Source organism: Leucoraja erinacea, chromosome 18 (assembly GCF_028641065.1).
Source record: "Leucoraja erinacea ecotype New England chromosome 18, Leri_hhj_1, whole genome shotgun sequence".
NCBI lineage: Eukaryota > Metazoa > Chordata > Chondrichthyes > Rajiformes > Rajidae > Leucoraja > Leucoraja erinaceus.
In genome coordinates this window covers 19,238,033-19,256,000 of record NC_073394.1, presented here as the reverse complement: position 1 = coordinate 19,256,000, position 17,968 = coordinate 19,238,033, and the positions used below count along the sequence as shown (strand labels likewise).

The 17,968-nt window shown below is 41.3% G+C and overlaps 1 protein-coding gene across 2 annotated transcripts in view; it reads right to left on the bottom strand.

The window, feature by feature from the left end:
* The window catches only part of sbf2 (SET binding factor 2), a 330,738-nt gene that overhangs the window by 52,921 nt on the left and 259,849 nt on the right, over positions 1-17,968 (bottom strand). For both annotated transcript variants that reach the window (XM_055649465.1, XM_055649466.1), the window contains exons 23-26: positions 16,303-16,430; positions 15,992-16,167; positions 14,161-14,309; positions 10,643-10,841 (exon numbers count right to left, since the gene is read on the bottom strand). In XM_055649465.1, coding sequence (XP_055505440.1) covers positions 10,643-10,841; positions 14,161-14,309; positions 15,992-16,167; positions 16,303-16,430 — 652 coding nt within the window. The remainder of the gene's footprint in view (positions 1-10,642; positions 10,842-14,160; positions 14,310-15,991; positions 16,168-16,302; positions 16,431-17,968) is intronic.

Genomic DNA, 17,968 nt, shown 5'->3' with positions numbered 1-17,968 from the left:
TGATCATCCTTAACACTCCTCTGGAATTTGATTTTTGTCCACATTTGGATCATGATTGAAGCTGAGCAGTCTTAGTGAAACAAACTGATGTGACATGGATCATGGGTAGGCAGATGCGTTTAATTTATTTTAGCATTATAATCAGCACAGACATAAACCATAGAAAGGTACGGTACAGAAACATGCCCGTTCGCCCTAAATGTCTGTACAAGCAGGATGCCAAGCTATCTATCTATATTACTAAAAGTCTGATCTTAACCGCTTTTGGCTCGCTGTGCTGTGATTTCCGAGAGAACGCCGCCACCTACGGCCGTCATTTTTGGCCACCTCGCTCAGAGCCCCTCTCCGCCTTCCGGGACTGGAGGATTTTTCCGATCGATGAGAAATCAGAGAGATATTAATGTTTTTTTTTTTAATTCCCATTCTCTCAGCTGCCCCTGCTGGTGGGAGGGGAGAGGGACTATAAAACCCGGAAGTGGTGTGCTTCACTCAGTCTCTGCAAGATGGAGGAAGCCAAAGGGTCACGTATCTCTGAATTGCACTATTTACTGCAAATGGTGGCTTGGGAGCTTTTGTTTAAAGTTGAAAGGCACTACTTACCGCAAATGGTGGCTTGGGAGCTTTGGCTTGAAGTTTAATGAAATTACCATGCTCTCTGCTGCACCTGCTGGAGGGCGGGGGAGGGACTATAACACCAGGAAGTGATGTGCCTCACTCAGTCTCTGCAAGGTGGATGAAGCCAAGGGTCACGTCTCTATGAGTTCTGAATAACACTGAACACAAGTCTACTCAACTGTGAGTCCCCTTAATGTGGTTTGAAAATGAAAATATGGTTGGTTTGAAGTAAAAAGGCACTGCCTGCAAATGGTTGTTTGGGTGCTTTGGCTTGAAGTTAAAAGGCACTACTGCAAATTGTGGTTTGGGTGCTTTGGCTTGAAGTTAAAAGGTACTACTGCAAATTGTGGTTTGGGTGCTTTGGGCCACACCTTAGCCGGTGGGAGGGGGAGGGGTTATAAAACCCAAAAGTGTGAGTGTGGCTCAGTCTCTGCATGATGGGGTAGGAAGAGGTCCCGACTCTGTCTGAGCTGTGAAACAACTGAACACACTGAATGTCTACTGAACTGTGAGTTTGGTGTTTTGTGTGGTTTTATGGTGGTTTCACCCTGCTTGAAATGGTATGAAACTGCATTTGAAAGTGCTGGTGTTGCACCCTGCATGAAATGGAATGAAGTTGCATTTGAATTTGGTGGCTTTGAACCCTGCTTGAAATGGTATGAAACTGCACTTGAATTTGGTGGCCTTGCACCCTGCTTGAAGTGGTATGAAACTGCACTGAATTTGGTGGCCTTGCACCCTGCTGAAAGAGGTATGAAACTGCACTTGAATTTGGTGGCCTTGCACCCTGCTTGAAGTGGTAGGAAACTGCACGTATTTGGTGGCCTTGCACCCTGCTCGAAGTGGTAGGAAACTGCACTTGAATTTGGTGGCCTTGCACCCTGCTTGAAGTGGTAGGAAACTGCACTTGAATTTGGTGGCCTTGCACCCTGCTTGAAAAGGTAGGAAAATGGATTTGAATTTGGTTGGCTTGCACTCTGCTTGAAATGGAATTTCAAGGAATAGCCATGAGTCAACTGCCAGCCCACCAGTCGTGAGTGAGCTACCAACACATCAGGCTTGAGGGACTGAGCTGCCACCCCAAGAACCCATACCAGCGCTCCAGAAAGCCCCCCCCCCCCCCCCCCCGGCCACCAATATTGGAATTGGTGGAGAGGTGGAATATTGCATCGGGGGACCAGCCCTCCCATGGGACCCAACAGGTCCAACCTAGTCTAGTATACTTATAAAACTCTCATCTTGTCCTCTTCCGGTTTGCATTGTTTTTAAATTTGCACAAAAACGGTACCCGATAGCGCTACGATGTTTCGCCACCTTACTCACCATTCTCCTGTGCTGCAAGTGTTTGTTCCGATCGATGGAATATTACAAATGTTATGAAGGTTTAAAAATCGTAAAAACCGCCCCTTCCGGCACCCGCTGTCAATCACCGACGGCGAGGACAATAAAGCTGAAGGAGCGGAGTGTGTTGTGCGAGTGCGGGGAGAGAGCAGCGTCAGCAGAGACCCCCCTCCCACACACATCCCTTTCCCCACACACTTCTCCCCCACACACCCTTCTCCCCCATCCCCCACAACCCTCTGCAGATGCTGGTTTATACTAAAGATAGACACCCGTTTCCGGATTGAATACATCACCCATCCTTTTTCTAGAGATGCTCATCAGCGAACTTGTTGATGAAGTTGTTGTTGAGTCTAGCAGTACAGTCGTGTGTAAGCAGACTAAACAGCAGGGGGCTTAGGACACAGCCTTGGGGCGAGCTAGTGCTCACGGCTATGGTTTTTGATGTCCTACTAAACACATTCCATGAGTTTGTTGTTGATGGAGAATTGACTTTTGTAACTGGATATAGCTGGATTGGATTCAAGTAAGCTTATAGAGTTCAAATCCTCAATATCAAATCTCAAATGTACTTCGTACAGTGATTGCCATCATTGTTATGCCTGAAACCAGTGTCTGAAAGGCTGCCAATCAAATGGAGGATTTCAATAAGTTTACTCATAGAAATTCCAAGCACATTTGATGATGATTTTCAGCTTCAAAACCAGTATGCTACATGAAAGAATTATTAGGCTGGTGCCTTTATACAGAAGAATAGAGTTTCAGATAATATTAATACAAATGTTGATCAGCTAGCTTTCCTGCTGTTTTATTAGTTGATAAGAAAAGCATGTCTCAATAAATCATACTGTAATGAAAAGTATCTGTATTATCCTTTGGCTCTGATACACAAGAGGTAAATGGCGATCGAAGAGAGACAGTGCCCCTGGTGAGCTTTCCAAGTCTACAAGGGCTTTAAATTGACATTCAGAGTTTAAAAAAAATTGAAGGAATAGAAGGAAGTTGTCATCTTGTAAAATCATGCAACCATACAGGGAAGCTCTGTATTCTTTAATCTTTGTTTTTATTGCAATAAAGGTAAACTTTACGATTTTAGTTCTCCTTCAGATCCTTAGGTCAAGGAAAATGTGTTTCCACTCTAGTTCTGTGACTTCCGATGGAACCACCAGTCTCTGCTGCTGGTATAATCTCTTTCCGTGAGCTCGGGGAAGTATATTTTGGGAGTCAGGCATGCATCCAATGGGGCTTCCTCATTAGAGCTGTTAAATGTAATTATCGTTCCGATAATAGGAATGTTACTCTCGCAACGGATGCTAACATTAGTTCACTTATTCTGCTAAAGGAATCGGAGGCTTTTAGAGAGAAAGCACTGATTGTGCATTTTATACTATTTTGAACCATTTCAATCACATCATTGTCTCTAACCAGAAACTCAAATTAACTAACCTCGTAAATACCACCTCTGCATTCTGTAGCTAATCTGGAATGTCTCCGAAGTGCGCAGGATGGCAAAGCTCACTATTGCCTGCTACACCATTAAGCATTTTGCTTGGACAAAAATTTTCATCTTCAAGCATTCTTTCCCACAAATGGCCAAAGCCTGTGCTGGTGGCCTGTGGGCAAAGTCTGCCCTCATTAGCAGGCAGTTACTAAAACATATTTTTACCCAATTTGCAGTGTCTTCATGCAAAACTTTATTATTTGGTGGACATTGTTATGAAGCTAAGGGCAACGTGTTCTGAAGGACCTCTGTTCTGAAGTTGTTAAGCGTAAAGCCTATTCTGTTGTCTGAAACAGTTGATGTTGATCTAGAGCAGGGATCGGCAACCTACGGTCCCCAGGCCGAATGTGGGCCGTAACCTGAAATCATCCGGCCCGCAGGCGCAGCCATAGCGTTGTCCTGTCTAAGCTGTCAAGCGCTTTCATAAAGTCGATGAAGTTGATGTACAGGAACGTGTTCCATTCAATAGACTGCTCAATGATGATGTGTAATGTTGCCACTAGGAGCGCTGCACTGGCAGCAGCCTCTACCTACAGTCTGTCTGTCATTTCTATCTTTTTTTTAATTTTCAGTTAGTCCAAAGTCTGTTTTAGGGGGAAACTTTTACTTTTCTATGTGGGGGAGGGGGGCAGGGTAAGGGGAAAACCATCTCCCAGTCTCTTCCTGGCGGGGACGCGACTATTTCGCCGAGTCGTGTCCTCGCCCCCCACCTCGCGGCCTACCAGCTGGATCGGAGCGGCCTTTCCTGCCGGGGACCGGGAACCGGACCAGGGCTGCTACAGCGGCAGCGTAGCGCTGGAGTCACTACGGAGCGGGCAATGCCTACCTGGGTCGCCGTTTGGAGCTCCGGAGCGTTGGGCCGTTGCTCCAACATCGTGGAGCTCTGGTGCGGAGAGCTTACAACGCAGATCCTGCTTGCTGGTCCCATAGCTTCTTGTCTACAGCTTCCTGAAGACGGTTGAGGATGACCCGGTTGAGAATTTTACTGGGTACAGAAAGTAGGGTGATCCCTCGGAAGTTGTCACATTTTCTTAGGTCATTTTTTTTTATAGCAGTTTCACCATGTATTCCTCTGCCCATTCTGTGGGTGTCTTTTCCTCTTCCCAAATTATCCCAAAGAAGCCTTAGAGCATGTCTGTTGATGAGTCTATATTTACTTTCAGGGCTTCAGGTAGCATATTGTCAGGGCCAGCAGCCTTGCCAGTTTTCTGTTGCTTCATTGCAGCCTTTATTTCTGATTTTGTTGGTCTGTCACACTTAATTTGTAGTGGTATCCTGTTACACCATTAAGCATTTTGCTCGGACTAAGATTGTTAAGCATGAAGCCTATTCTGTTGTCTGAAACAGTTGATATTGATCTAGAGCAGGGGTCGGCAACCTACGGCCCCCGGGCCGAATGCGGGCCGTTACCTGAAATCATCCGGACAGCAGGTGTATTTTTTTCCCCGTAATTATCCAGCTGGTAGACTTCCGTCACCTCTGGTACCTCCCGGGTCTGAGGCCGTGGCGCCCAGGCGCAGTGACGCAAAGAGGCCTGCGCTAGCCGAGCGCCGGCTGTACCGCATCCTGCGCAAAGCCACTGGCACAGCCGAGCACCTTCTGTGTCTGGGCTTCACTGTCGGGATCCGGGTCGTCAATAGGCAGGGGACGAGTGAGTGTGAGTATTTGAGCCACCGGCTTCAGGACAGAGCCAAGGCGATGGTCCGTAGGTGCGCCATGTTCATGAGCGCCCGTAACAGGTGGCCAGTGTTCCGGGCGGCGTCCTCGAAGGGGCGGCATCTATATGAACACATGATTTCATGTCTGCCGGGGCGCGATCCATGTGCACACGTGATAGATGTGGCCTGCCATCCGCTCACAGACATGCGTCCTGGCACCTATACAGAACAAGGTTGCTGACTCCTGATCTAGAGCTCAGCTTCAAATAACGGGCATGCACAACAAACAAATATTGCAAACTTGATTCTGGAGCACAAACAAGATAAATTGAATCGCTTCTAACTTATTGTGAAAAAATAATCTGCAAAACTGTCAGTGTCAAAGGTATAGTTGCACCAGAAATTCAAATATGTACTCAAGAGAATTTTTTCAGCCAGTATGCAATAACAAATTATGGTTGTGTAATTCCTCAGTTAGTTTCAGGGAATTCAGCTGGTCAGGTAGAAAGAGAGATAGCACTTTTGTGTTAAGAGATCATAAATCGGTTACACTTAGCAGTTATGTAAATAGGGTAAAAAAAGGAGTAAAATTAATGAGGTAGGGCAATTTCCCCAGGCTAATTGAACGGAAACAAGTCATGTTATGGCAAATCAATGCCAGAGCAATATTAGTTATTCGAGATTGAAGAGAATCAGGAGAAACACAGTGGAGAGAAGAGGAAGTCTGCCAAATCAGGAGCCCCTTGGTTGAGATGGTTCATTGAGGATTAGTTAAGGAACAAAAGGGAAGCTTACATCAGATACCAGGAACTTAATGCTGCGGAAAGCTTATTGAATAATTTATGAATTAAACTATTTAGTATATATATTCGTTTCTTATTGCTTGCGAATGTGCTTCTATGACCATTTCCATAATCTATGACCATTTACGCTCCGTGAAAATTAAGGTTGGTTTGAATTAGTGTTTTCTTCATCAATTCTTACAATTTAGTTTGCGGTCGACATCTTGTAAACTCGAGTTGAATCCAGTCAGTTGGTTGAAAATCATCTTTGCCAAGTCTTGCAACATGAGAGCAATCCAATAGTTCACAGTACTATCATTTAAGTGTGTCATAAAATAAAAAGAAATATGGGTACGTACAGTTTTTCTCGTTACATTAAAATCACAGCATAAAATTAACCAACCTAAAAAGTTGTGATTGTTGATACATTGTAGGTATTAACCATAAAGAGGGTTGGGGAAATCTCAGCTCATTTTCTAGAGTACATAAAATTAAGCTTTGAAATGAATTAATTGAAACGCGGTATAAAATGGAACATTACAAAGGATGAAGCACATTCATTAGGAAACTTTATTTTTATCTTCTTATTTAAATGTTCAGTCTTTCTGAGCCAACTAAATCATATCTAACTAAAGGTACAGCTATTTCATTTGATTCCATGTGACACTCTCTGCAAACATAGAAACATAGAAAATAGGTGCAGGAGTAGGCCATTCGGCCCTTCGAGCCTGCACTGCCATTCAATATATTCATGGCTGATCATCCAACTTAGTATCCTGTACCTGCCTTCTCTCCATACTCCATGATCCCTTTAGCCACAAGGGTCGCATCTAGCTCCCTCTTAAATATAGCCAATGAACTGGCCTCAACTACCTCCTGTGGCAGACAATTCCAGAGATTCACCACTCTCTGTGTGAAAAATGTTTTTCTCATCTAGGTCCAAAAAGACTTCCCTCTTATCCTTAAACTGTGACCACTTGTTCTGGACTTCCCCTACTTCAGGAACAATCTCCCTGCATCTAGCCTGTCCAAACATGCTGTAAGTATCAAATAATCATACTAAAAATATTAAAATTTAGGTTGTTTCACCAGTTTGTTGTTTGAGAGAAAAATGTGCCAACATTCTTACTTCAAATGCGAGGGGATTTTTCTCACAACTAATGCAAAAATCAAAAACACGCTATTTAGTCATTTATTTCATCGACAATGGTGCACTTTGACCAAATTGGTTGCTTATGTTTCCATAAATCATAGCAGCAATTATTTCTAGGGTACTGAACTGACTATGGGATAAGCCAAGATCAGAAAGGAACCACATAAATAGAATTTATTTCATAATCACAGCTTTAATAGTTGTTTGGTTACCTCACTTTTATTTCTAGCCCGATTACTACTTTGATTCCAAAGGGCTACAACCGTTCATATCCTTTTTTTCCTTTCCAAACCTCACAGTCAATGTTCAAACGCTGAATTGGCAGACTTCCTCTTCTCTCCACTGTCAAACGCTTTCTCAAAGTCGATGAAGTTGATGTACAGGGACGTGTTCAATTCAATAGACTGCTCAATGATGATGCGTAATGTTGCTATGTGGTCTGTGCAATGAGCGATCCTTCCTGAAACCTGCTTGCTGGTCCCGTAGCCTCTTGTCTACAGCTTCCTGAAGACGGTTGAGGATGACCTGGTTGAGAATTTTACTGGGTACAGAAAGTAGGGTGATCCCTCAGTAGTTGTCACATTTTCTTAGGCCATCTTTTTTCAGCAGTTTCACGATGTATCCCCCTGCCCATTCTGTGGGTGTATTTTCCTCTTCCGAAATTCCCAAATAAGCCATAGAGCATGTCTGTTGATGAGTTTATATCTACTTTCAGGGCTTCAGGTGGAATATTGTCAGGGCCAGCAGCCTTGCCAGTTTTCTGTTGCTTGATTGCAGCCTTTATTTCTGATTTTGTTGGTCTCACACTTAATTTGTAGTGGTCTGTCTTTGGGAATGTGTCTCTACAGCCGGTGGTGGCCTGTTTAGGACTTTTTCGAAATGTTCTCCCCATCTGTCGAGCTGCGCCTCCTGGGTTGAAAACAGTTGACTGTTCTTGTCTGTAATTGGTTTATTACTATGCAGATATGTCCCGGACAATTTCCTAGCGATGGTATATAACTCCCTCATGTTCCTTTTATTCATGCAATTTCTGCCTCTTTGGCTAGCCTCTGCATCTGTGTTCTCTTGTCCCTCCTGATGTTCTTTCGCACTTCTTTGTGGCATCTGTTGTACTCCTTTTGGGCCAAAGCCTTTTCAGCTCTTGTTCGTGAGTTCACTTTCTCCTTTAACTTGATTGCTCACCATTCTGATGTACTGGCAGATGACGAAAACCTAAACACAGCTACCTACATGTGTTCTTCCTACCTCCCAATAAAGTAAGTGGTTGACAAGGTATACCTTAATTATTTAAATGCTCCCATTCATAGCACCTAATTAACCATTATCGAATTTATGGCCACCTAATTAACCATTATCTAATTTATGGATGACTGCTGTAAATCCCTGATGTGCTTTAGTGACAAAAGAATCAAAGAGTAGTTGATGGGTATGTAAACAGGGAAATAATGGGAGAAAGGACTAACAAGATTACCTTGTTGAGATCAGGCACAGACCTACAGGCTGAGAGACATTTTCTTGTGTTGAATTAACTCAGCTCTTCTGAATTTCTAGAGATTGTGGTGAAAAAGTACCAAAATCTATTTCACCTGTCAAGCATTTTCTCTGCATTCTCCTTAATAATTATCACTCATTATATTTGGCGGATATAAACAAAACACTTTCCACTTCTGGATCATGTACTTCTGCACTAAAATGTTTCAGAATCCAATTCCAATTATTTTTAGTAAAGTTTTGGCTTTTCCTATCTAGTCCAACTTCATGAATCCAGTCAGAAAAAATCCCTCAGATTTTCTAACTGAATTCTTATCTATTTTTAAGCGAGCCCGTTGCCTCTGCCCCAAAGGTTTACAGTCAAGCCATGGTTAGATTTGACCAGCTCAGGTTCCAACCTCTACGATAACTGAGAAAGCCAAGGTAAAGCTCTTTCATGGTCTTCAATAATGTTGAAATGAAAGCAAAAATATTAAAGGCCACAGAGTGAGTCACAGATTCTGACACACCGTTCGCAATCAGTGAGGATAGGTGACAACATATCCTCCTCAATAATTCTCATCACCGGTGCCCCGCAAGCATGTATTCTCAGTTCCTTCAGATTAACTATTGTATTTATGTAGGGTATATCTGATCTGTTTGGATAGCATGCAAAACAGAGCTTTTCACTGTATTTCAGTACGTGACAATAATAAATCTAAACCTAAAGAAGCATAAAACATTGATAGGCACAGACAATGCAAGGTGCATGGAATAAAAGAGAGCAAAATCATGAGTGTCATTTGGATGAGGGAAAAAGAAAAAGAGCTTACAAAATAAAAAGATAATAGAGAAAAATAACTATTAAGGCAACAGTGACAGTGAGACAGATTGCTATGTAACTGTATTCAATCTAATACAGCTAAAGCAGGAATATGAAGTTGAGGTATGCAACAAACTTTACCAAAATGAACTGCTGAATAATCTCCTATTTCCATGAAAATCATTCAGAGAAAAAAAATAGAAAGAGTTAAAGAGAAAGGGGACTAGTGAAAAAAGATGGAATACACAAAAGCCTGCAGATGTTGGTATCTGAAAATAAAGCATGTTGGGAGAACACAGCAGATCAAGCTGCATGACTGGAGGCGACATTTCAGGTTTATATCCTGTGTCAGGACTGAGAGGCCTGACTTGGCAACTCAAATGCCCAGGAACGAAGAAGATTGCAAAAAGTAGTGAACACTGCCCAGTCCATCATGGATACTGACATCCCCACCATCAAAGGGATCTACAGGAGTTTGTGCTTCAAAAAGGCAGCCAGCAACAACAGAAACTCATACCACTCTGGCCACACACTCATTTCACTCCTGATAATAGGAAGTAAATGAAACGTCCAGATTCAGGATCAGTTTCTTCCCCGCAAGCATCAGGTTTAATGAATTTTAAGGGTCAATACAGTATATTCATTAGAAATAAGGAATGAAAAAATATTCAAAAATTCTATAGTAATGGCAATTACCTTAAAACTAACATCCAAGCTTGCTGGAGGTGGCATATCAATTGTGCTGGATAACATTTACTAACGGGTTCAGCACTTCTAGTATCACTTTGCCTTTTACCAGTCATGATTAGGGCACATAAATTAATAGCACAAGAAAACTTTCACAGAAAAACCAAGAGCAATGCACGAGATGTGTTGAGCGTTATTAAAATGAGAAGATATGCGAGAGAGTGAAAGAGAGGGGGAGCAACCGTGAGTACAGCTGATTAGCTTGCGGAAACTGCCGCGTACGATGGCAGTACTACACCGCTAACGTAGATTTTCAGATAACTTGGAAATTCGGCAGTGGACTTAAAGAAATGTTTACATAAGTGTGAGTTTAATTAAATTGTATATTGCACATGGTGGTGTGTGTCTGTACTCTGCAAATGATTCCTTGCGTATCAATTATTAATTGATCTCTTAGATCAAGTAGCTTTCATAAATTGCACATGTGCATATTTTAAAGTCAAATAAATGTTGTTTTCCACTGAAACACCGTTGTCAGTTCACCAGAATGCTTATATAACATGACTAACCTACTTACTTCTAACTGGAAAGGAGAGACCTTAATATACCAACCTTCTGCATAGTAAATACATCCTGTTGGCAGCAGTTATTCTGAAGTGCTCTGTCTTTGAACGAGATGATCCTGCACCAATAGTTCCAAGACCCAGTCGCTGGTAATCCCGAAAACATGCTCGCTCAACTAATTGTTCCATGGTTGACTTTTCTGAAGCCTTCAAAGTGCTACTTGTGGGAAGCTCACCATCATCTGATGCTGTAAGGTGAGATAATACAAGGGACATTAACAACTGAATCCTTGATCACAATATATTTAGGACAGACTTCTCAATATTTTATTTAAGCCGCCTTATAGACCATGATGCATTAAACCTAGTTCTTAAACATCTGCAGGTATCCTTCTCATTTCAAATTTGGTTGTATAAAATTAGAATTAAAATAAGAATAAAAATTAATACTTAAAGTAATACCGCCTACCCCATTTTCAAGCTTTCTTCTCTCTCCCCCTACAATTAGTCTGAAAAAGGGTCTTGACCCAAAACGTCACCTGTCCATGTTCTCCAGGGATGCTGCCTGATCTGCTGAGTTACTCCAGCACTTTGTGTCCTATTGTAAATTAACCAGCATCTGCTGTTCTTTGTTTTTAAGTTTTACTAGACCAAGTGCAGACCCGTTGGGTCTGTTTCCACAACGGCGTTTGCAGGGGGGGGGGGGGGGGGGGGGAGGAGGAGGAGGAAAACGGGAGAGATTTGGGAGGGAAAGGAGAGCGGGGTAAGGGGTGAGAGAGGGATGAGGAGAGAGGTGTGGGGGAGGTGAGGAGAGGGAATCATAGAAACATAGAAATTAGGTGCAGGAGCAGGCCATTCGGCCGATCATGGCTGATCATCCAACTCAGTATCCTGTACCTGCCTTCTCTCCATACCCCCTGATCCCTTTAGCCACAAGGGCCACATCTAACTCTCTCTTAAATATAGCCAATGAACTGGCCTCAACTACTTTCTGTGGCAGAGAATTCCAGAGATTCACCACTCTCTGTGTGAAAAATGTTTTTCTCATCTCGGTCCTAAAAGATTTCCGCCTTATCCTTAAACTGTGACTCCTTGTTCTGGACTTCCCCAACATCGGGAACAATCTTCCTGCATCTAGCCTGTCCAACCCCTTAAGAATTTTGTAAGTTTCAATAAGATCCCCCCTCAATCTTCTAAATTCTAGTGTGTACAAGCCGAGTCTATCCAGTCTTTCTTCATATGAAAATCCTGACATTCCAGGAATCAGTCTGGTTAACCTTCTCTGTACTCCCTCTATGGCAAGAATGTCTTTGGCAAAGGAGATGGAGAGGGGGGAGGGAAAGAGTGTGGAGGGAGGGGGAGAGGGGTGGGGGGAGAGAGGGGAAATAGTGGGGAGGGAGATTGGAAGGGGGAGGAGTAGGGACAGTCCATCTGTTCTCCATTCTCTTTCTCTATTCCCACACGTGATGACGCGCTTCGACACAGGCTGCAGGGGGGGGGGGGGGGGGGGGGGGGGGGGGGGGGGGGCTGGGGCTGCTGCAAAGGCATATGTAAAAGGATCCATTCCGATTGGACATCTGTGAGCATTGGGCATTGTGACATCACACGATGGAACATTGCATTGTGACATCACAAGATTGAACGTTCACCAACATGTTATGGCTGAGAGCTGTTTTATTTTGAAATTTGGGGGGGGGGGGGGAAAGGATTTTATTTTAAAAAGTGTACATAAACACGACAAAATTTAATCAGGAGTGGATATTTAGAATGGAAAGTGAAATCTCGACCGAAATGGAAAAAATCTCGTCGATTCTGCGTCTGGTGTTGGTGTAGCAACGAATCAAAGGCTGGCAGCCACAAGTCAGGCAGGCGGCGGGCAGGCGGCAGCCACAGACGTTTATATAATAAAAAATAGATTTCAATTTGATCAGTCATAAGGTTAACATAGCTACTAAATCAGGTTAAATTTGATGAAATTAAGGTTCTCACACATATGATTGCTCTACTTTGGGAGGTGATCAACAGCATATATGTATTGAAGCTACTAGATCAGGATGTTGGTTTTGGCTTGCAGAACAATGAAGGCTTCCAAAGCACAGTTAAATGCTATCTTATAATACTTGTGGTTAAATATTTAACTAACTTTGTTGATTTGTTCTCTGGCATTGTACAATATGCTCTTTTCAACCCGGAAAACAAAAATGTTCCAAAGGATAGCAGTTTGGAAGGATTAAAACTAGTTTGTTATCGCATTATTCTCAGAGATTCATTCTGTTCTGAATTTAACTCTACCAGGCTGGATTATCACTCATCTGTAAATGATTGATACCAACCACGTGTTACATTAAAACTTGCCAACAGTCTTCAGAAATTTTGTGTTGCAGTTTACTACGTTAGCAACATATCTTGGTGCAAAACTCATTACAGATCCATGACATTGTACAGGAAAGGAAGCTATGCATTTTGTTAATCAAGAATTGTTAATCTGCTGAAGTGTCTGAATCAGTAAGTGCATTGAAATTCAATACAAAATCATAAATAAAGCCTAAGAGAGAAATAGAGAGAGTACAGAGGAGATTTACTAGAATGTTGCCTGGGTTTCAACATCTAAGTTAAAGAGAAAGGTTGAATAAGTTAGGTCTTTATTCTCTGGAGCACAGAAGGTTAAGGGGGGACTTGGTAGAGGTCTTTAAAATGATGAGAGGAATAGACAGAGTTGATGTGGATCAGCTTTTCCCTTTGAGAATAGGGAAGATTCAAACAAGAGGACATGACTTCAGAATTAAGGGACAGAAGTTTAGGGGTAACATGAGGGGGAACTTCTTTGCTCAGAGTGTGGTAGCGGTGTGGAATGAGCTTCCAGTGGAAGTGGTGGAGGCAGGTTCGTTGGTATCATTTTAAAATAAATTGGATAGGCATATGGATGAGAAGGGAATGGAGGGTTATGGTATGAGTGCAGGCAGGTGGGACTAAGGGAAAAAAGATGTTCGGCACGGACTTGTAGGGCCGAGATGGCCTGTTTCCGTGCTGTAATTGTCATATGGTTATAAGAGTGAATAAAAGATGGGTTTGAGATAGACAAGAGAGAAGAAATTTAAAAATTCCACCAATTAAATATTGAGGGATGAAACAATACATTATTAAAAGTTAATTATCAGTGCCTAAGAAGTTATATGGCAGTAATACATTATTTGCATGAAGCCAAACTATGCCAAAATATCAACCTCCTACTCTGATTTGATGTAAAGTAATTATGTTCTTAACTGTACATACTTTTCTTGCAAAACCACTGCAGCAATGAAAATGGAGATAATGATAAAAGATCAGACTTGTCGATTATTAACATCCACCTTGAAATTGGAGTATTACAGGTCCCATTCCAGCAATCTGGACACGTGGCCTAGGATTGCAATGGAAATGTCTCAAAACCGGGTTCAATTATATTGCTGTTAAGTTGTCCACATCCTGGTTTCTTCCAGTAACAAAAATAGCACAAGTGTTTCTGCACTTGGGTGCAAAATCAAAAATTATTCCTCATTATATTTTTCTAATTAAAGCTCATTTTACCTGAAACTTCATCTTCTTCATTCCAGCCTGATCGATTGCCTCTTTCATCTATTGTCAAAACAACTGGTTTCTTTTTCACTGTAGACTGACGGCCTATGGTCATTTTTCCAGCTTTCTTCGCACTTCTTACAATGTTTTTGGAAAGAGTGCTAGAAATAAATAAATTAATTCTGAGTGTCACTAAATCTATACATAACTAAAACTCTCATCTTGTCTATTGTAAAAAACAAAATTTCCCCCCCAGTTTTGGAGCAATGTGATTTTATCATTGAAGTTTGGGAGACCTCGATGAAATTTTTCAGAGTAGGAAATGGTTCATTTTAGGAAACTTTAATGTAATGTTACCTGATTTTGGATCATGTAAACTGCAATAAAAACCACAATGCAGACTTTCTACAATAATGTGGATAAGGCAATTGATGATTAAGGTCAAGCATTTTTTTACCCGAGCACCACATACCTCAAACAACTTATTAAAAAAAATAAACATACAAAAGATGTATGGTAAAGCTGCCTTCGCACAGCGCTAGAGACCCGGGTTCAATCCTGACCTAGGATGCTGCCTGTGCGGAGTTTGTATGTTCTCCCTGTGACCGCATAGGTTTCTTCCCATATCATTAAGATGTATGGGTTTGTAGGGCAATTGCCTACTGTAAAATTGCTCCTGATGTGTAGGGAGATAGTGGGATAATATAGAACTAGTGTGAACGGTGGTCGACGGTAGGAGATGGACTCGATGCTGTATCTCTAAATTAAATTAAACGCCACTAAATGCATGCAACAGCAGTGTGCCACTTTTATCCCTTTAAGATGGATGCCCAAGTTACAAGGCTTTCTCTGATATTTTACACCCTTGTACAATATGTCAGGGGTTTGGGAATAAGAAAGCACAGCAGTTATATTATTGGATTTAAATTGAGCTAAGCTTCAAATAAGGAGAAAAAACTCATCTGGGATTCACTAATTTCCTTTAGGAATGAACATAGATTGTCCTTGCCCCGTTCTGCTAATAGTGATGCCAAACCACTTAACTCAACTCCCTGAGAAAAGTGTTTAAGTCAACTCCCTGAGAAAAGGCCTAACAAGCCACTGAGTTCAAGAGTGCACACAGGTTGGAAGAAAATTGGTTTTAGGTTATCCATTAATTTCTTTTTTCATATCCTTCATAGTATTTCTAATTTACAAAGTCAAATGGCCATAATTCATAAAACTAGAATGACTGCAAAATACAAAATATGCAAATTTTAATCAGTTATCAAAATTGTCAACGTTCTGGATTGGATGCGAAAAACGCCAAGGAATCGCATGCTCCATTAAAAAATAAACCCTCTTACTCTTTTCAGATTAAAGTAGATTTAATAGTTTACACCACTTTAACAAAATCTCAGATCTGAATGAAAGAACGACTCTGTTTGCTATTACTAGTTAATTAATGCACTTGCTGCAAACATTAACAGTTTCGCTAGCTACTGCTTATCTGTTTTTGATTATCTCCCCTTTTTTCTGTTTATTTATACACAGCTTAAAGAACTTTGGCAAGACTTAATTGAAAGATACTATCAACTATATTGCACAGAAATAAATTTAGAGCTTACAATTACAGTCATTTCCTATTTTTTTCAATTTTGATTTGTGCAAATTATTCCAACCAAACTGTAACATAACATAGTCCCTTGCAAGGATTGGATGAACAAAGTGACAATGTCATTACTATTACTTTTATTTTAACCAATCTTAATCATAACAATTATCGGTATTAAAGCTATTTTATGAACAGCAAATCTTTAAAGTTGTTATAACCAAGAGGTCTCATCCACTTTCTTACACTTACCGGAACGAAGTATTTTTTTCCTTCTGCTTTGGCAAAATTATCTGTGGTGCATTCTGACCTGCGGCAAAGGCAAAAGTGGTGAAGATAGACTGTGGGTACCGAAACCTCACCATGTGCTTCTTGAAGATCTCAACCATCTCAGAGTTCACTTCTTCATCAAATGCCACTTTAATTATCTGTAACAGCAAATAGAAAAAGTTAGTTTAGTTGCACTGGCACTAGACCATCCAAATAAGTAAGACACAAATTGGACTACTTTCCAAAAATATAATGTTAAATTGTCTGAGACAAAATCTATGAATAAAGTATACCTGAAAGGTTGATGAACGGATCTGTAGTCCCTCTTGCGTATTTTGTTGGAGCTGGATTTGTATACTGATCTTTTTCTCCTTAGTCATTGATGCAATGGGAAAACTCCGAACTATAGTTTGTTCACCAACTATACAAAATACATAAACAAAGTCCCTATTAACATCAGCACAGAACACATATTTTCATTATCCCTAAAACAAATTAAAGATAAGCATCAGAACTAATAATACTCTTTCTTATTTCTTTACATTAATTTTAAGAGGCTTTATCCCAGATACTACAAATACAATAACCAACCTATGTTTTGGTAGCCAATATCACGCAGGATCACAATGAAATTTAGCGCTCTTTGTGAAAGGCTTTCTAAAACTGGTCAACATTTTTATTTCTGAGAACAAGAAATTTCAAGCATTAACACCTTTAAAATTTATGCTTGATTTGACGTTATATTTAAACATTCACTATTCGCGAACATCACTATTAGCAGAGGAAATTAGTCCATATTAACCAAAGATATGCAATAGGTACAACACAAGAACAGGAACTTCAGCCCACAATGTCCATGCTGAAGTTCCTGATGCCGTTAAACGAATCTCCTCTGCCTGCAAGTGATTCATATCCTTCCATTTCCATGCATCCATTTAACAGCCTCTAAAATGCCACTATCAACCCTACCTCCACTATCACCCCAGGCAGTGTGTACCAGGCACCCACCATTCTATGCATACCTCATTTAAACTTTAGACCTTTCACCTTAAAGCTATGATCTCTGGATCTTGACATTTCCACCATGGGAAAACGATTCTAACCATCTACCTTTTCTATGCTTCTCAATTTAATTAACTTTCATCAGGTCTCCCCTAAATCTCCAAATGTTGCAGACAAACATTCCAAGTTTGCCCAAATTCTTCTTATGATTAGTATAATCCCATTAGAGTGATTGCGCCTTTCTTATTTTTGAGCTCTATTCATATTGCCACTGAACAAACCCTTCAGTAGTCCGAGTGCCGCTGTGACATTCCCCCTGATTAGTAAAGCAATTCCTTCAACTCTTTTATTCTAACATCTCTAATTTCAGATAGAATGACTTCTCTAATTTCAGATAGTCCCTACTTTCTCAGCTCTCCCTCAGCCCACTGGCTCCTCCTCTTCCTTTCTTCATCCCCCCCCCCCCAACCCTCACATCAGTCTGAAGAAGGGTTTCGACCCGAAACGTTGCCCATTTCCTTTGCTCTATAGATGCTGCCTCACCCGCCGAGTTTCTCCAGCATTTTTGTCTACCTTCAACTCTTTTACATCCCTCTCCATTACATCTGTAACATCAAAACACTGAATGTTGAGCTGCCTGTCCTTTCCCTCTTGCAAACAAATGGCCACAATATCAGGCCACAATATATCTTAGTTCCAAGCACTGATCCAGGCTCCGTGTTCATCCACTTTACCAACGATACTCCTTGCGTTGAAATAAACACACATTCAGTCTATCAGTTTCACACTATTCCTTAACCTCTCATTGCCTGTCTTTCCTTTGAAACTTATTGGTCATAACATCTGCCTTACCATCAGTCCTTCCATTTGCTCTCCATCTGCTCTGGTTTCAACCAGAAGCCAGCAAGTATGGATTTTTGCGAATTTAAATTTTGTATGCTCAGATGCTCAATACCC